The 20394-nt window shown below is 44.1% G+C and overlaps 1 protein-coding gene across 2 annotated transcripts in view; it reads left to right on the forward strand.

The window, feature by feature from the left end:
• The window catches only part of LOC117507890 (cadherin-20-like), a 298581-nt gene that overhangs the window by 234612 nt on the left and 43575 nt on the right, over positions 1-20394 (forward strand). For both annotated transcript variants that reach the window (XM_034167659.1, XM_034167663.1), the window contains exons 3-6: positions 4691-4985; positions 5430-5549; positions 7388-7555; positions 14825-15012. In XM_034167659.1, the coding sequence (XP_034023550.1) occupies positions 4691-4985; positions 5430-5549; positions 7388-7555; positions 14825-15012 (771 nt within the window). The remainder of the gene's footprint in view (positions 1-4690; positions 4986-5429; positions 5550-7387; positions 7556-14824; positions 15013-20394) is intronic.

The following is a 20394-nucleotide window of genomic DNA, read 5'->3' on the forward strand; positions in this document are numbered from 1 at the left end:
AAAAAATGCCACCAAAAAGAAAATCATACTCTGCAGATTGTAAGTTACGACTGGTGAAATATGCATCTGAAAACGGTAGCCGTCACAATATTATCATCTGAACTTTTCATGTTAAGTTAACATACCTGTATGTCCACGGGACTTATAGTCCAGTGCAACTTATTTATGGTTTATTTTTCTTTATAATGATAAAGTGGCTGGTGCGACTTATACTCCGGTGCGACTTATTTATGGTTTATTTTTCTTTATAATGGATAAAGTGGCTGGTGCGACTTATACTCCGGTGCGACTTATAGTCCGGAAAATACGTAAGTCAAAACAGAGTTCTACATTCTTGGGTTAAAATTTTTGTGTGTTAAAACTAAACATACTAGTGGATTCTTGTTTTTGGTACTGAGAGAAGAGTGTAACAAATTCAACACTATGGGTGAAGTTCTGGAACCAAAAATGAACATTTTCAACATGATATCCCCGTTTTCACCCACAGGAAAACTGCAGTGTAAAAATGGAAACAAGAATCATTCAGCTGTTAAACATATTTTCAACCCTTGCAGGTTTAATACTATACATCTTGTTTCAGACTTCTGCGTAAAGAGAGAACAGAGAAGTTTCAGAAGAAGTTGGTTTCAGCATTTTATCCGGATATTCCACTGTTAAAGGAGATTTTTTTAATGAAAGACGTGCGGGCGGATTGCAGCGTCGGCTCGCAGCCGCCGCGACGCTCCGCCACAGGAAAAACACCTCTGTTGGAAGCCTTGAGGACAAGTTGGAACATCTCCAGCTGATAAACAATTTCTCATATACTCACTCCACTGAAAGCCATCAAAAGCCAACTGGATTTTAACAAATGGTTATCAACACGGAGGTGTTTTTCCTGTGCCGCCGCGCTGCGTCGGCTGCGTCCCGACGCGCGGACCCGTCCGCACGTCTTTCATTAAAAAAATCTCCTTTAACAGTGGAATATCCGGATAAAATGCTGAAACCGACTTCTTCCGAAACGTCTCTGTTCTCTCACGACGTCCTGGATCAATAGAGCCTGAAATGTGGAGGTTTTAAGCTTGAAACAGGCTGATGACGCTGCCTGAGAGCGCTGCACGACGTCTCGCACCGTGAAAAGTCCTTAAAGCAACAGAATCACCTCAAAATCTCTCATCAGCTGTTAAAATTTTCACTGAAAACCAGCTTAATTTTTCGAACCATGTCCACTTCGATGTGTCTCACAGGTTTAGAAAAAATTTTGATCAAACAAAGCGCCAGTCTCTCAGCAACTTCTCAGACAAAGGAATTCCGACGAGGGGCTGGACGACTCCTCCCACAAGGAGTGCTCACAGGCGAATGACGTCACCGACAGGCATGGAAAACTCACGCATGTGCACGAGGGTTCAAGCATGTCTGACGTAAAAACATATGAATGAAATCCATATAGTTTTTGAAAAAATAAAAAGGACCTATACTTTATGGACAGACCTCGTATGTATTAGGCCATGGAAGACTTCTTTAAATTTTGGAGGTGATCTGGATTCTGGATCAAGATTTTACTTTATATACGCTTTGAAGGATTACGTCAAAACTACTTCAAAGATTCTCACCAAATTTGCACAATAGATAGATACTAGGGCATGGAAGACTCCACTGAATTTTGGAGGACCCGAATTGGTGGACGTCAGACATCTCTGATTGCTCTTTTTAGCTCATGTAATTTAGTGCTACTCCACCACAAACTCCAATGAAACCGCTGGGATGACAAGTATCTGGGCACTTGGAGGGAGTGGGTGAAAGTGGATCTTTACACAAAATGGATCCAACTGGTGATAGGCCAGTGTTTTAAACATCACGTTAACTTTTATCTTTCCTTTAAAAAAATGAAAAAAGAAAGCATACAGCATGATTGTTTACAAAGTGCCGCCAAAACTGAACCAATGAATTATTAACATCATCTTACTATTTTTGTTTAGAGAAGTTTCTGTGTAGGCTCTCAGTTGTCCAGGTGGTTTCCATAGTAGAGAAGCTTAAATCTTCGACTGGACTGGGTTGCTTGACGCGAGGACGTTTCACTTCAAATCGCAGAAGCTTCCTCAGCTAAAATTCTTGCTCTGGTGGTCTGACTTCTGTCTTGACTCTTGTAGAGAAGAATAATCAAGAAGTCACAAAAGCTGGAGTTTTAAACCTAACCAGACCCCTCCTACCGAGAGGCAGACTGCTATAGGCCAGTGACTAAACAATAGCTCTAATTAGCACCTATTGTGCTTTAGTTAGCAACCTCCTAATGACGGACGGACCCTCTCCTGATGGCTCCCTTGACGACTCTGCTGATGACGTGAATGACTCATTACCATGAACAAAAGACTGAAACTGCTTTGACCTGAGTACCCCATTGTAAACAGGGGATACAGCATGTCTCAGACCCCTCCCCGGTTAAGGCTGTGTTTCAAACGTTTCACAAAGAATGCCTCCTTGACCCCTCTCTCAAACCATTTCTTTTCTCTGGCTAATTTTTTAACTTCCTTGTCCTCAACAACAGTGCTAAGCCTCCTCCGTCCAACATCACAGGAGAAGAACGGAAAGCTTTGTCAGCACTGCAAAAGGACCAAAGCATCCTTATCCTGCCAGCGGGTAAAGGCAGATGCACGGTGGTCCTGAACACATCGGACTACGAGGCCAAGATCAACAACTTGCTCAGTGACTCCAATACATGCGAACTTCTGAAGAGAGACCCCACGAGCGGCTATAAGAAGAAAATCATTAGCTACCTCCAAAACCTGGAGAAAGAGGGACTCATCGACAGGCAGACATACTACAGACTGTACCCTGGGGACGCCACTCCGTGCATCTATGGACTGCCCAAAATCCACAAACAGGACGTGCCACTCATGCCTATTGTATGTAGCACAGATTCCATCACGTACAATTTGGCCAAGCACCTCAAGTGGATTTTGGCTCCTCTACTGGGTAACTCAGACCACCATGTGGAGAACACACAAGATTTTGTGAACAAGATCAAGGACCTGCAGCTGGAGGCAGATGAAACAATCGTGTCATTTGATGTGACTTCATTGTTCACCTGCATCCCCACCGCTGAGGCCGTCTCAGCTGTGAGGCAGAGACTGCTGGAGGATGTGTCTCTACTTAAAAGGACCAAACTTAAACCAGACCACATCTGCCAACTCTTGGAGATCTGTCTTAACACCACGTATTTCCTGTTTAGGGGGAATTACTACAGGCAGATTCATGGTTGTGCGATGGGGTCTCCGGTATCCCCCATTGTGGTCAATCTGTACATGGAGCGAGTGGAGAAGACAGCCTTGACGTCTTTCACGGGCATCTCTCCCAGTCACTAGTTCAGATATGTTGATGACACATGGGTTAAAATCAAGCAACAGGAAGTTGAGGACTTTACAGAACACATCAACTCAGTGGATGCCAATATCAAGTTCACACATGAGGATGCCAGAAACAACCATTTAGCCTTCTTGGACTGTGATGTTACGATTGGAGAGAACAGGCAGCTCCATACAGGGGTTTACAGAAAACCAACTCACACTGACCAATATCTGCTCTTTGGCTCAAACCACCCCCTTGAACACAAGCTCGGGGTGATCAGGACGCTTCAACACAGAGCCCTACAGGTGCCCACAACTGCAGAGGGAAGGGCTAAAGAACAACAACTTGTCCGGAAAGCCCTCACAGTATGTGGGTACCCAAGATGGTCCCTGGACAAAGTGCAGAAGTCCCAGAGAACAAAGAGACCAGATAGACAGGAGACGGAGACAAGAAGAAGAGGAGTGTCTCTCCCTTATTTAGTGGGAGTAGGGGAAAAACTACAGAGGATCTTCAGACAGCACAAAATCCCAGTTTACTTTAAACCGGTTAACACCTTGAGACAGAAATTAGTTCACCCTAAGGACAGGATCCCTAGTTACAAACAGAGCAATGTAGTGTATTCTATCAGATGTCAGGAAAACTGTAACGAACACTACATAGGTGAGACTAAGCAACTTTTACACAAAAGGCTATACCAGCACCGCAGAGAGGGCGCCAGTGGACCTCAGTCTGCAGTTCATCTCCACCTTAAAGACACTAACCACGTTTGAGGACAAGGAAGTTAAAATATTAGCCAGAGAGAAAAAAATGGTTTGAGAGAGGGGTCAAGGAGGCATTCTTTGTGACACGTTTGAAACCCAGCCTTAACCGGGGAGGGGGTCTGAGACACGCTTTATCCCCTGTTTACAATGGGGTACTCAGGTCAAAGCAGTTTCAGTTTTTTCTTCATGGTAATGAGTCATTCACGTCATCAGCAGAGTCGTCAAGGGAGCCATCAGGAGAGGGTCCGTCCCATCATTAGGAGGGACAGCTGCCCTGTCATTAGGAGGTTGCTAACTAAAGCACAATAGTTGCTCATTAGAGCTATTGTTTAGTCACTGGCCTATAGCAGTCGGCCTCTCGGTAGGAGGGGTCTGGTTAGGTTTAAAACTCCAGCTTTTGTGACTTCTTGATTATTCTTCTCTACAAGAGTCAAGACAGAAGTCAGACCACCAGAGCAAGAATTTTAGCTGAAGAAGCTTCTGCGATTTGAAGCGAAACGTCCTCGCGTCAAGCAACCCAGTCCAGTCAAAGATTCAAGCTTCTCTACTTTGTTTAGAAAACACCATTATGTTGACATTTTCTTTTTCTGCCTTTTCATTGGTCAAAGCTTCACTCAGACATGGATAAAGGCGACGGGTCCATCAAATACATCTTGACGGGCGAAGGCGCCGGCACCACCTTCACCATTGATGACAACACAGGGGACATCCACACCATCCAGAGGCTGGACAGGGAGGTGAAGGCCCAGTACGTCCTCCGCGCTCAGGCTCGCAACCGTATTACAGACAGACCGCTGGAGCCCGAGTCGGAGTTCATTGTCAAGATCCAGGACATAAACGACAACGAGCCCAAGTTTCCAGATGGACCCTACCAGGCTACTGTACCTGAAATGTCCAAAATAGGTGAGGAGGAGGAGAAAGCACACAGAGAGGAACACAGGAGGTCAACTATGCTGCACACAGATGCTGAACTGCTTCATGTTTTTGTGTTTGTTTTTTAAAGGGAGTTTACAGCAACGGAACAAAATCAAAGTTCATAAATGTGCTGCAGAGTTACTCCTTGTTCTTCCAGCCTCGTCTCTTGTCTGTTTCATTCACTATTCACAGAGCTGCTTTTGTGCTCAGCTTGATTACAACAATCAGCAGTTTAGCTGCAGTGACTCCTACAGATGGCACTAATTTAGCCAATACACACACACACACACACACACACACCGATATCACTTGAATAGCTGACCGACAATTTCCTCTTATCTTCTCTTTTTATCATTATCTTCTTTTATTCACTGCAAAGTACTAACGCCATCTTCCTGCTCTCACTTTCTTGCATCTCTGTCTCTTCACAAGGAACATCTGTGATCCAGGTAACTGCTACAGATGCAGACGACCCCACATATGGCAACAGTGCTCGCGTGGTCTACAGCATCCTGGACGGCCAGCCTTACTTCTCTGTGGATGCAAAAACTGGTACAGCTGCACAGATGCTCTCCCTGTCTTTCAGTAACAGTCCATCTGTAGCCCGGCTAGCGGCTGATATTATCCATTATAATTAGAGTCTGACAGACTCCAGACATCTTTGCGAGTTTTAACAATAGTTTTCATACCTGATCTTGAACATTTTTGCCCATTTAAGTTTATTTAACTCAAATTTATCAGGTTTATTTTACTTAAAAATGCATCTGGCGTTAACTAAAAAGTTGTAATTTTTTTTCAGTATATAAACTTAAAAATATTGAGTTCTGCCAACTTATTTGGATTTGCAGTGCAGCAAAAATGAAAAACGTAAAGGTAAGTTTCTCTAAATGCACTGCTGCTGCACGTCTGTCTCTTCTGGAGGATGCACAGAAGCTATATTAGAGGTATAATAATTGGTAGACGCGTAGTCCGTACTAACCCACGGCGCCCCTGACAAACGTTAAGCTTACAGTTGACAAGTACTGTTTTTCTGCAAAAGATTTTTCAAAATACAGTTCAGTGATATTGACCTTCTGACCCCAAAAGCTCTGTAACCTCCTGACTACCAGGATATATATATAACATACGTTTGGTGGCAACCAGCCATTTAGGAAAGATGTCATTGTGCTCAAGAATTTTAGACAGTACACTCCAGTGACTTTGACCTTTTGACCGCAAAATATAGGCCTGTTGGTGTCACTATGTGTAATGCATATATCTAGTTTGGTGACAGTCGGGCCAGTCCAAACTGAAGTTCTCGCTCACAAGTGAAATGTCACATGATTGACACATAGTGGCATCCAGCCCACTGACTACAACAAACGACAGATGTAAATCTTGGTTTAATTTTCCATTTAATGTGATCATCTCAATTTAAAATAATCACATCTTGCACTGTTTTTACAACATTAAATGCTGTTGCACCTCAAGAGACAAAAACCTTCCACTGCAGAAAAAACAAAAGAAATTTCTTCATTTACATTTTATTTATTTATTTATTGTATCTATAGGAGGTTGTAAAATGTGTTAGTAACCTTATCCAATCCCCCCAAAAAATGAGAGAGATATGTGATCAAGCACACAAAGTGATCAAGGACATGTGCAATAAAATTTTCCTAAATAATTTATGTCCATTCTGTATGAGTGCAAATAGCAAGCAATTTTTTAATGGGTTTTTAATTAATCCCACACTTTGAGAGCTGCTGTTCTATCAAAATCACAGACCATGTTGCACACACACACACACACACACACACACAAAACTACTAAATCAAGATGGCTGCACCCTGATTTGCAGTATTTTCGTTGCTTTTGGACAGTGAGACTGGCTGGAGATTGTTGCATCACTCTTATTTATTTTACAGTCTATGAACCAACCGTCCATCAGTAAGAAGCACTGAGGTTCACTGACAGTGGCTTAATACAGAAGTAGAGACTGGAATAACTTGATTAGTGAATGAGAAAACTGTTTGTTTACGCCCCCCCCCCCCCCCACACACACACACACCCACCCTCCTCACCACCAAACCCCCCCCCCCCCCAAAAAAAAACCAGATTATTAGATGACATAATTAATCCTGTACATTATGCAAAGTTTAAAATTTGAACCTTGTGGCAAACCTACAAACATAACACGCATACTTTTTTCAAAATAAAGTTTTACTAAAAGGCCAAAAACTAGCAAATTGAACAACCCCCCCTTCCCCGCCCCCCACAAAAAGAGACAACACCAAGGTGATAAGCCATAAAATTGTAGCATTGCAACAAGAGACTTATTTTCAAACTGTTCTTTTCTAAAGCTGACACTTTGTCTTCCAACCAAAACATTTTTTTCCTGTCCATGTTCTCAGGTGTGGTCCGCGTGTCGCTGGCAGACATGGACAGAGAGATGAGAGAAAACTACACTGTAGTCATCCAGGCCAAAGACATGGGTGGTCAGCTGGGGGGCCTCGCTGGAACCACCACCATCAACATCAGCCTCAGCGATGTCAACGACAACCCGCCCACGTTCGACCAGAGTAAGTAACAGTCCCTGTTTTCATTTCACCGACTGTGCCACCTCAGTATTAACCTCCTACATCCTCCTAACAACAGAACATTTAAAAAAAAAAAGCTTGTTAAAAGCACACGTGGTCTTTATGGGAACAGAAGCATCATTACGAATCCTGGTTTTGTAACAAGTTCGACCACTGGGAGAGTTTAACAGCATACGTCAACAGCTATATATATATATATATATGCAGGGGTGCACATAACTGGTAATCGTGGTGCTTGTGTGTTCAAAACAAACACTTTTCCTACCATCAGTCATTGTTTTCCTCTTATGAAGCCCTTCCCTTGTGTTTTCTGCTGCGCATCATTTATTTCATTTATTTATAGCATCATTTATTTTTATTATTATTTTTAGTATGCACAAGCACCATGAGTACCAGTTATGTGCATGCATATACAGTATATATATATAAAAGTTGTGTCACATGCCAGTGAACTAAATGGAGACTCAAATCACTTCAACCAGTAATGTGAATGTAACCAGTTAAGGTTAGCATTTACACTGTGGAAGTATAAAATAAAATAAATGTCATGAGTTCCCAGCAAATACAACTTGGCTTCTTAAGTGAATACAGTACAATTTAGTTCAACTTATTTTATCTATATTGTTGTAAATCACAACCTAAGTCACACAAGGTGCTTCACAGGGTTCCGGTCGAACAAAAGTGGTAAGGAAAAACTCCCTTGGGTGAGTTTTCAGGAAGAAACTTCAAGCAGACCAGACTCGGGGGGGGGGGGGGGGGGACAAAGCTTAGGCCATTCTAACAATAAACATCAAATAACCGGAGTACAATAAACAATTATCAAACAAGCACACATAAATAGAAAAAAAAAAAAAATCAGGTTCTCGTCTTGAGAAGTGATCGTCCAAACTCTTCCTCAGACAGGCTGCGTCCTCAGAAAGGGGACTGCCACAAAGATGGAAAGTAACATTGAAAGAGTGAGTGTTGGTGATTTGTTGCTAAACAGTTTGTCATCTTATTTCTAGTTTTGGTTGAAGTCACCAGATGAGGTAATCATAGGTTATTAAATTATTATATTTAAGAAGAATTTGTTAGATTTTCAAACTTGAACTGCTTCAGAGTAACAAAATATACAATTAAATTACTGAAAACACACCATTTGCACAACTCCAGACCCCTCGTGAATTTATGTGCACATCAGAAAAAACATAATATGAAAGTTGGGGAATGCTGGAAACTTTCTTGTACAAGTCACTTTTGAATGAATTTGTTCATACAGCTGGTTGTTGCCCTCAAAAATAGTCATGTTGTGTGTAAGAATCCATCAGATGGTGAACATCTGATGTTGGGACTCTTATAATGACCAGCTGACAACTCAAAATTAGGCCAATGTTAAAAAAAGAAAAGAAATGTAACTTTCACAACAAAATCAGAATCCCAAAGGAGGGGGAAAAAAGGGAAAGTAAGTATGAAGAATTGAAAAACTAAAATATCAAATGAAATGCTGAATTTCAAGAAGACACTGAAATCAGAAGGGGAAAGAAATATAAGAAGTGTCAAACACTGAAGCCAAATAACACGAGCTACATAAAGGATGACAGTAAAAAAAAAAAAAAAAAGGGCAGTGAGCAAAGAGAGAGATGAGCTTTTAAAAGTTCTTGATTAGTAACAATGATCAGGTGTGTAAAATTGAGCAGCACAGGTGAGTGGGCGTGGCAGAAAGTAAGGTCCAAAATGAAAACTGAACAACTGGAGCAGCAGATAGAATATTTACAGAGGAATAATTCAAGTGGTGATGCAAGCACCAAATTTTTCTGAAATACTCCTTAGACATTACTCTTCAAACAACCAACTGGCCACTTGAATTTTCATTAGGCGGCCAGGTAGGGGTCAAGAATTACACAGGGGTCAAAACTTAAAAATGCTCCAAACGTATTGAAAATTATACCACCTTATTTGCTTTAACATAAAGATTCCAAAAATGTATAGTTTGGACAATCTGTGACTGAATGTTATAGAGTTATGGGGTAAAAACAACAAGAATGTTTAAGTAAGTAAGTTTTGGTAAAAGGTGATGCAAATTATTGTTTGAGTTAATTGGGTTTTCAAAAGTACATAGTTTGCACCATGCGTCATGCTTAGTTGCCACATTACGGGGTAACAGAGAGTGCATCCAGAAACTATTCACAGCACTTCCCTTTTTCCACATTTTCTTACAACCAGTGGTGTAGTCTACGTGGAACGCAGGTAGATGCCGTCTACTCACCTAAAATGACCGGGAATTTCCATCTACCCACTTCAAATTGCCCCGGGGAACGTGACAGTGTAAATAAAATAAGCGCTTATTGACTGTAATTTTATTTTCTCCCTTTAAAAGACAGCCATCAGGTGTCCATCACTGCAGAGTGCACCGTATGTCCCACCCCCGCTCGCTCTGCTAGATAAGAGTTTTAATTGGCTCATAGACAGAAGGGGGCGGGGCTACCAGCTAATCAGCGTGAAAGCCGCACACAAACAAGAAGAATGCTGGAGAAAGTATTGATGGTGATTATTACCCGAAAAAATGAAAAGAAAACAGGCCTCGGTTTTAGATTTTTTTTTTTTTTTTTTTTTTCGAAAACGTCCACCTGCTGCTTCAGGGCCGATTGATGAAGTTTGCACCCTGAGTGGAGGAGATAAACCTGGCACTGTCTGCATTGCTGGTAAGTGGGCTAGCCTACGACAGCTAGTTTTTTATTTGTTCACTAAGCTAATGGGCCTTTCACACTGAATACGTCAGATGCGTCAAAAAATGGTCTAAAAAGCATTATTTTCAATGAGACGCGTTGCTTTTTAGATGCTGACGGGAGCGGTGGCTGACGTGGACAAAGTTCAAGCCAATCCAACTTTCTGAGCTGTGACGTACCTTTGCGTTGTCCAATAGGAACAACGCGTTGGGCCAAAACACGGAAGACTAGTGGCAGAAACCACTGATCTGTACAAAATGGATCGGTGTAGAAATAAACCACTGATCTGTGCAAAACAAATGTGTCACAGGACTGCTCATGTATGGAGCAGTTTTCTGAAGAAAAATCCTTGGAAATGTTTTTTGTTGTTGTTTGTTACCTCAGAATTTCTGATTACTGTTAAAAAAAAGTTTAGAACACTTATAATTAAAATAGCTAAATAAATCAATAAATGGTTCTTTAGAAACCTTTCATCTGTAAATTAAAACCACCTGTTATTTCAGATTAGATAATTTCTTGTTTAATATAAGGAACCTCGGACATTTATTTTTAGACAAATAAAATAACATGGAAATTTGTACATTTTTTTTTAAGTCTGGTAGATTATTTATATCTCATTTCAACCAGAAAAACAGACACTGTAAATAAATACAAATGTTTATTATAAATGCAACAGGAAATAATTTAACAATGACTGCAGTGATTGTAAAGTAGGATTTCTGTGACATAAACCTCTTGATGATTTTTTTTAATGGTCATTTCAACTTGTAATTTTGACAAAATATGTAATTGCCTTTTAATGTTGTTATCAGGACAGAGTCATTTCTAAAATATGAATTTAAGCACAATAAGTGGAGAGCTTCTACTTGTGCAAATGTCTTTTGACTTTGATTCGTGGACATTTTTAATGATCCGTTCATTTATTGTTAAAATATAAAATGAAACAGCTTTTTAAAAAATAATAGTTTTGCCGGTAATCTACAGATGTCTCTTGATCTTGAGTCCCGTTGGCTGTTGGATAGTGTAGTTTTAAAATGACTGGAATTGGTAAGTGGCATACTCTCAGTAGTTGCATGGTTGTCTTAGTTAGTTAGTTGGTTGTCTTCATACTGTACTTTTGTGCCACTGATTTGGCCTACAATGTTTCTGTCATGGGTTGAAAAGGTTTCTACAAAGTAAAGCATCTCCCATATTTTCATTGTTGTATGTGAATTTTCTGGGAGCTAGCTTCTGTCCCGGCTTCTGTCCTTCAGCCTAGCTGCTGTTTTAATGGAACTTAACGTATACTAATACTAGATTGTTTATACTAGGTAAGTTTCCTTATGGACCACAAAGCCTACAGGTTCCAGTCCCCCTGTCTGGACCTGGTGATAGACTGTCAGCTTCAGCAGAGATTGTGGTAGGAGGCGTGAGGCTCTGCAGCCAGTGCATGCTCATGTAGACCGGTGTGTTCTGTTTTGTTTTTGTTTATGCGTCTAAACTGTCCACAAACAACGTGGGGCCATGTGGATTATATGAAGGGTGAATCTTGCAGCTGCTGAATTTGACAGTACAGGCTCATAACCGGTACTAAATAGAGGGAGGAAAAGTGAACTCTTGCAATATACTTAGTTGGGAGGCAATAATCTGCTCCTTATTATTATTGTTAAGAGAACTTTTCTTTCTTAATAACAAGGAGTCACAGTCACTTTTTTTTTTTTTTTTGAGTGACTGTGACTTAAAGTTCTCTTATTTACTGTTAAATAATACACAGTAGCTTGCATATGATAGTTTTGGCTGGATTTAAACATTGTTTATTCCTGGTTTATGACGTGATTAAATTTCTTTGTTAAATTAGGTTTTCAGATGCCAAAAAATAAATGTATTTGATCTTTGTATTTTTTAATCACTCTTTTAGATTTACTGTTGTATACTGTATTTTGCAATTGGTGCAAATTACTTACTTACATTCTGACACATTTCTCACATTTATAGTGGCAAATATAGAATATAAATGATCAGATGGAAAGTATAGATCTGTTTGTTGCTATGGTGTTAAAAATGTTAATAACCGGGGGCACAATGCACGAGGTTGATGACGGACAAAAAACACAGTCTACCCACTTCAAAAATGTAGACTACACCACTGCTTACAACCTTATTCCAAAATAAAGTAATTTATTTTTCCCCTCAGCATTCTACTCACAAGACCCATAATGACAACATGAAAAAAAGTTTGTTTTTTTTGTGTTTTTTTTGGCAAATAAAATTAAAATAAAAACTAAAAGAAAAAAGAAAAATCGCATGTACATAAGTATTCACACCCTTTGTTCAATACTTTGTTGATGCACCTTTGGCAGCAATTACAGCCTCAAGTCTTTTTGAATATCAGACAACTTTATTGATCCCTAAAAGGGCAATTCATTTCACACCCAATTACCTCAGACAAATATACAGCAATTCATCCACAGTTATTACTAGTTGAACGTAATAATGGCACACATCAGAATTAAAACAACCACACATATACATTTGATTGTTTATGTACACTAAACTTTGAAACAGTCCGTCATCCGAATTGAGGAAATGTGAGTGTGGTGGGGCTGCAGTAACACGTGGTTGCGCAGCCAGCTTGGGGGGAATGGGGAGCTGCCGCAGCTAAAGCTACTTTGGAGACCAAGCATTCAAAACAGTCGAAACCATACCATTTATTAATCGTATTAGTTCAACCATTAATTTGCAACACTTTTTAACAAAATTTGAGCAACTTAACTTTTAGGGCAGCACGGTGGAATAGTGGTTAGCACTGTTGCCTCACAGCAAGAAGGTCATGGGTTCAATTCCCGTGGCCTTTCTGTGTGGAGTTTGCGTGGGTTTCCTCCGGGTGCTCCGGTTTCCTCCCACATCCAAAGTCATGCGGGTTAGGTGGATTGGAATCTTTAAATTGTCCGAAGTTGTGTGTGTGTGTCTGTGTTTGTTTGTCTGTTTGTGGCCCTGCGACAGACCGGCGTCCTCTCCTGGGTGTACCCCGCCTCGCGCTCTATGGCTGCTGGGATAGGCTCCAGCCCCCCACGACCCTTAAATGGACTAAGCGGTAGAAGATGAATGAATGAATGAATGAATGAGCAACTTAACTTTTGACCCCTGTACAAACTGAAATTGACCTTTGTCACCATTCTTGCTGTTTTAACCCCACAACTCCATAACATTTAGTCATAGATAGTCCAAACTATACCTTTTTGGAATTTTTATGTTCAAACAAATAATGTGGAATAGTTTTCAATATGATTGGAGCATTTTTAAATTTTGACCCTTGTGTAATTTTTCAATTGACCCCTACTTGGCATCCTATTGAAAATTCAAGTGACCAATCATTTTTTTGGTTTGTTTTTGTTTGTTTTTTCCCCAAAAGAGTAATGTCTAAGGAGTATTTGTGCCGAATTTGGTGTTTGCATCACCATTTGAAGGATTGTTTTGGTTATCTGCTGCACTATAATGGTGGTCAGGGGTGTTTTAGTTATAACTCAAAAACTAAGATGCATAATGTGGTCCAAGCTGTATGTCATACAATTTGTTAGTCGCAAAGGCATTTTATTAATAAAATTTACTTGTGAGCACAATAACAATAAGTGATTGTTAACAAACTTGGTTGCATTGAAAATGGTGGACATTTGTGGCGAGATCCCCACCCAGATTAGGGATCAAGTGCCAAGGTACAACATTAGTATACCTTGTTTCTAATTGCTTTTGGAAATTGAGGATCTTAGTCTGTAAAATCGGACAAAAAGTGCACATGCATATTCACTCAAGCATCGATATTACCCCATGTTTCCCATTTTGTTCAGCTCCAACCATTGCGGCTATCTATCTGTTCAACACCACACATCTCCCTCCACTTCCATTCCACCTCATTTCCCTGCACATCCAAGGCATTAGCCTTTCTGGTTGGCTCCCTCTGTCCATTTTGGCCACCAGTCCCTGGCCATTTAACCCTCAGGCTCCTTTGTGCAATCATTCCTCACCTCCTGCCCTCAACCACCAGTCGGCCATGCTGTCGCTTTGATTATCCCCATTTCTGCTGCTCATTATCATCATCCAGAGGTCAAAGTTAGCTGTCCACAGTGCCCCCCTCCAGCCTGGCCATTGGCTTCAATCCTAGACAAAGAAAATGTTCACCGCCGCCTCTTCCACCCTCTTCATGACTCGCTCTCCAATTAACGCCATCACTTAGGGGAAACTTTAATTGGTTATGAAGAGCTTTGGGGATTCCTCACTGTCGAACACAATGTGTAGGCATTTCACTTAGGCCTACAGGGAGCTCTACAAATTGGGCAGCTGTCACCTCTTCTTTGAGGTTAAATGGTAGATGAAATTCAAGCTGACCCACGAGACAGTATATAACCTGATTGTGAGGAATTTATGGAGCCATTTATTTGAGGCTCCCTCGTATGTGGTGTTGTGAGGAACAAGCACAGATGTGATGGAAGAGGCTTGGCTCCCTCAAGAGGATAAAATGGGAAAATGAAAAGGCCTGGTAACAAATCATGTCTCACGTTCTCTTCTTCAGGACTGTATCAGATGAGTGTGCCAGAATCAGCTCCTGTCGGCTCGGTGGTGGGTCGCATCTGGGCCAAAGATCGGGACATCGGTCCAAATGCTGAGATGAAGTACAGCATCATAGATGGAGATGGCAGGGACACATTTGACATCAGCACAGATCCTACCAATCTCTTTGGCATTGTCACTGTGAAAAAGGTACGAAGTCAGATTATTGCAGTTTGATTGGTTAAAAAGTTGTTCTAATTGTGTATATATATATATTCCTAAAGGTTTATACCTCAAGAGGTTTAATTTTTATTAAACACCCTTACTCCTAAAGGGGATAGATTTATTTACATTTGCTTGAAATCTGCATTTTTCATGTGCAACACCCGGCTTAAGGAGTGGGTAATTGTGTTGTTAAAAACAAATCATGCATGGGTTCCCATGGACCAAGCCATGTCATGATCACGTGGCTGTCATGGCAACAGCAGGCACCATATTTGATGAGGTGAAGGTGAGATTTTCACCTAGTAAGAGAGTTCAATTCAATTTATTTATATAGCACAAAATCACAACCTAAGTAGCCCCAAGTGTTTCACATGGTTGAGGTCTAACCTTATCAACCCCCCCTCAGCAAGCATATGATAGGTGACAGTGGTGAGGAAAAAACTTCATCTGGCATTTTTTGAGGAAAAAACCTCAAGCAGACCAGACTCAGAGGGGTGACCCACTGCTTCGGCCATTCTAACATTAACAGGGATTAAATAAACAAAGTACAAGCAAAGAGTCATCAAACATCAATCATGCAAAACAAATGCAAATTCACAACCAAGTACATAGGTGAATTGTAGGTTGTTTTCAATGTCCCAGCCAGTGTCCATTTGTGCAAGAATAATGGATGAGTATCATTCTAGTCCTTCAGCCAAGAGTTCAGCCAGCTGCACCAAAACTTAGGCCTCACTCGTAGCCGCAGCGCAAAGTGCAGTTGTAGGTTGTTCTGTGAAGTCCCAGTCAGTGTCCATTTGGGCAAGAGTCATGGGTAGGTATGTGTCCTGTTCTTCAGGCAGGGGTCCAGTAGAGGTGATGTTTGTTTGTGATTTTCTAAGAGCCTGGTCACACGGCACTTAACGAAGGGCAACAAAGCCCAAATAAAACAAGAAGTCTGGACTTTCATTGACTTTCTTTTGGCATCATTTAACCTTCGCATCATATCATTCCTGCAGCTGGCGCTTCGCCAGGATTTTTAAACTTTCAACAAATACCGCTGAAAACCTCAATTCCTCCGTATTTCATTTTGCTGTCATTCTTGATGGTTTTTAATCTTTTGCTTAGTTTTTGTAACATCGGCGTTTAGTTCGACTTCGTTCTGTTGTGTGGGCCGCTGAAGAGGAGGTACTGCTGGCCCACCACCACCAGATGGCGCCCTGCTTGGAGTGCGGGCTTCAAGCACGAGAGGGCGCCGGAGCCACTGGGAGTGACAGCTGTCACTCTTCATCAGCACCAGCTGTCACTCAGTCATCTCATCACCATCACCATAAAGGACGGACTGCAACTCCACCTCCTCGCCGAGAAATCAGCTACCATTCAGGTAACTTCTCTGCTGAATCTTAATCGAGCATTAGTCTGATCTCTTTTGCAGCCATTTTCCTGGGACGGATTCCTTGTCTGCTGTGTTGGCGTTTGGTGTGGACTGCGACGGCTTCGCCTCACACCCCAAACCAGATAAGTGGTTGTCTCAGGAGCAGCACGAGTGTGTGATTGGAGGTGGAGGTTCTCCCTCCTAACTGAACACTGACTGTGGGATTACTGAGTGTGCGAACTCACACTCATCAGTTCTGTTTCTGTTCTCTGCCAGCAGTACCGGGTCTGACTGCTGAAGACAGTGGCCACCTGGGGCGTAGGGCTTGGCGGCTCTGGTGTTCTTCAGATCCGTTGGTGGTGGAAGCTGTGTGGGATCCGGCTCTTCTCTCGCCAGACGTCTTCTATCTTCGAGCCTGCCCACACGTCACCTTGTGTAAAATTGACATTCCACCACATTGTTATTGTCTGTACTTCATTGTGCGATTCACAACATTAAATTGTTACTTTTTGGCTTATCCATTGTCTGTTCATTAACGCCCCCTGTTGTGGGTCCGTGTCACGACACTTTCACAACAGGATTTCTCGGCCAGCGTCATGGATCCCGAGGGGCGTCAACCATCGCTTGAACAGCCAATGGAAGAGCGAGGTGCACAGGCGCCAGCAGGAGGCGTGTTAGGTGAGCTGCAGCACATCTTAACCGCTTTTACTGCTCGGTTGGACTTAGTTACCGAGCAGAGCATCATTCCCAATCGAAGGATGGAGGCTCTCACCGCCCAGGTGGAAGCGCATGCTCAGGGCGCTGCTGCAGCACCTCCTCCTGCTGACTGTATGCCAGAGACAGACATTCCACTGGTCGTTCAACGAACCCCCCCACCTTCCCCTGAAGCATACATAAGCCCTCCGGAGCCATACGGAGGCTGTGTGGAGACGTGCGCGGACTTCTTGATGCAGTGCTCGCTCGTCTTTTCACAGCGTCCCGTCATGTACGCGTCAGACGCTAGCCGGGTGGCTTAAGTTATAAATTTGCTTTGAGGAGAGGCACGCGCCTGGGCTACGGCGCTGTGGGAGCAGAATTCACGGCTCCTAACAATTTACACTGAGTTTGTGAGGGAGTTCCGACAGGTGTTCGACCACCCTCATAGAGGCGAGACCGCTTCAAGCGTGCTGCTGTCGATACGACAGGGGTGTCGGAGCGCAGCGAAGTATGCAGTCGACTTCCGCATCGCGGCAGCGCGAGCCGGCTGGAATGCTGTTGCACTCCACACCGCCTTTGTAAACGGACTGTCTCTGGTCCTTAAGGAGCACCAGGTGGTGAAGGACGAGCCGCGGGATTTAGACGGGCTTATCGACCTGGTTATACGGTTAGACAACCGATTAACAGAACACCGACGGGAGCGAGACGAAGGGTGTGGTCAGGCACAAGCCGTCCCTCTTCCTCCCGGGTCCGAAAGGGAGCCGACTTCCCCACGCTCCACAGCCAGGGCTCTCCACGTGACGACAGCTCCCCCTGCTGACATTGCTATGGAAACGAGCAGGGCCAAAAAGCGATCAGATCAGAGACAAAGGAGGCTGATCCGTGGAGAGTGTTTTCTCTGCAGCTCAACCGAGCACACACAGAGAGAATGCCCCAAACGGTCAAAACAGCAGCACTCGTCCTTAGAGACTGGGCTAAGGGTGGGTCACAACACCCACGCGGGGAGACCCCGACAATCTGCACGTATCCCAGTCACGATCCTGAGTGGGGATCTAACTCTTCACGCCCCAGCACTGGTGGACACGGGGTCAGAGGGGAATCTGCTGGATAGCAGATGGGCAAATGAGGTTGGGCTCCCTCTAGTGGCCTTACCGTCACCGTTGTCGGTGCGGGCACTAGATGGCACCCTTCTTCCACTAATCACACACCAGACACAGCCAGTGACATTGGTGGTGTCTGGGAAATACAGGGAGGAGATTATGTTTTATGTAACACCTTCTACCTCCCGAGTGATTTTGGGTTTTCCATGGGTGTTAAAACACAATCCCCGGATTGATTGGCTGTCTGGGGTTGTGGTTCAGTGGAGCGAAACCTGCCACCGTGAGTGTTTAGGATCCTCGGTTCCACCCGGTGTGACAGCTAAGGAGGAGGTTTTAGTCCCCCCCAATCTGGCGGCGGTGCCAGCCGAGTACCATGACCTTGCTGACGTCTTGAGCAAGGATCTGGCACTCACGCTGCCCCCGCACCGTCCGTACGATTGTGCCATTGATTTGATACCGGGGCTGAGTACCCGTCCAGCAGGCTGTACAACCTCTCACGTCCGGAACGCGAATCAATGGAGACCTACATCCGGGACTTGTTAGCTGCCGGGTTGATCCGGAACTCCACCTCCCCGATGGGTGCTGGTTTCTTTTTTGTGGGCAAGAAGGACGGCGGACTCCGTCCATGCATTGATTACCGAGGGCTGAACGAGATCACGGTTCGCAACCGATACCCGTTACCCCTGTTGGATTCAGTGTTCATGCCCCTGCATGGAGCCCAAATTTTCACGAAACTGGATCTTAGGAATGCTTATCACCTGGTTCGGATCCGGGAGGGAGACGAGTGGAAGATGGCATTTAACACCCCGTTAGGTCACTTTGAGTACCTGGTCATGCCGTTCGGCCTCACCAATGCGCCCGCGACGTTCCAAGCGTTGGTTAATGACGTCTTGCGGGACTTCCTGCATCGGTTTGTCTTCGTATATCTAGACGATATACTCATCTTTTCTCCGGATCCTGAGACCCATGTCAAGCATGTACGTCAGGTCCTACAGCGGTTGTTGGAGAACCGGCTGTTTGTGAAGGGCGAGAAGTGTGAGTTCCACCGCACTTCTTTGTCCTTCCTGGGGTTCATAATCTCCTCCAACTCCGTCGCCCCTGATCCGGCCAAGGTTGCGGCGGTGAGAGATTGGCCCCAACCAACAAACCGTAGGAAACTACAACAGTTCCTCGGTTTTGCAAATTTCTACCAGAGGTTCATCAAGGGCTACAGTCAGGTAGTTAGCCCCCTGACAGCCCTGACCTCCACAAAAGTCCCCTTCACCTGGTCGGATCGGTGCGAAACCGCGTTTAGGGAGTTGAAACGCCGATTCTCGACTGCACCGGTTCTGGTGCAGCCCGATCCCAATTGCCAATTCGTAGTTTAAGTGGATGCCTCTGACTCAGGGATAGGAGCCGTGCTATCCCAGAGCGGGGAGTCCGACAAGGTTCTCCATCCATGTGCCTACTTTTCCCGCAGGTTGACCCCAGCTGAACGGAACTATGACGTCGGCAATAGGGAACTCCTTGCGGTGAAGGAGGCTCTTGAGGAGTGGAGACACCTGTTGGAGGGAGCATCGGTACCATTTACGGTTTTCACAGACCATCGGAACCTGGAGTACATTTGGACCGCCAGGCGTCTGAACCCCAGGCAAGCCCGCTGGTCGCTGTTCTTCGGGCGTTTTGACTTCCGGATCACCTACCGCCGCGGGACGAAAAACCACCGATCTGACGCCCTGTCCCGGGTGCATGAAGAGGAGGTCAAGACCGAGCTGTCAGACCCCCCTGAAACCATCATCCCCGAGTCCACTGTCGTGGCCACCCTTACCTGGGACGTGGAGAAGACCATCTGGGAGGCCCTGACATGGAGCCCGGACCCGGGGACAGGTCCGAAGGACAAATTATATGTCCCACCGGAGGCCAGGGCTGCGGTCCTTGACTTCTGTCACAGTTCCAAGCTCTCCTGGCAGTGGTCCGGCAGTGCTTCTGGTGGGCGTCTATGGAAGCCGACGTCCGGGAGTATGTCCAGGCCTGCACCACCTGTGCCAGGGGCAAAGCCGACCACCACAAGGCCCAAGGCCTCCTCCAGCCTCTGCCCGTGCCTCATCGCCCCTCGTCTCACATCGGCCTGGACTTTGTCACGGGCCTCCCACCGTCCCAGGGCATGACTACCATCCTCACGATAGTGGACCGGTTCTCCAAGGCGGCCCACTTCATGGCCCTCCCGAAGCTCCCAACGGC

The sequence above is a fragment of the Thalassophryne amazonica genome, chromosome 1, assembly GCF_902500255.1.
Source record: "Thalassophryne amazonica chromosome 1, fThaAma1.1, whole genome shotgun sequence".
Lineage (NCBI taxonomy): Eukaryota > Metazoa > Chordata > Actinopteri > Batrachoidiformes > Batrachoididae > Thalassophryne > Thalassophryne amazonica.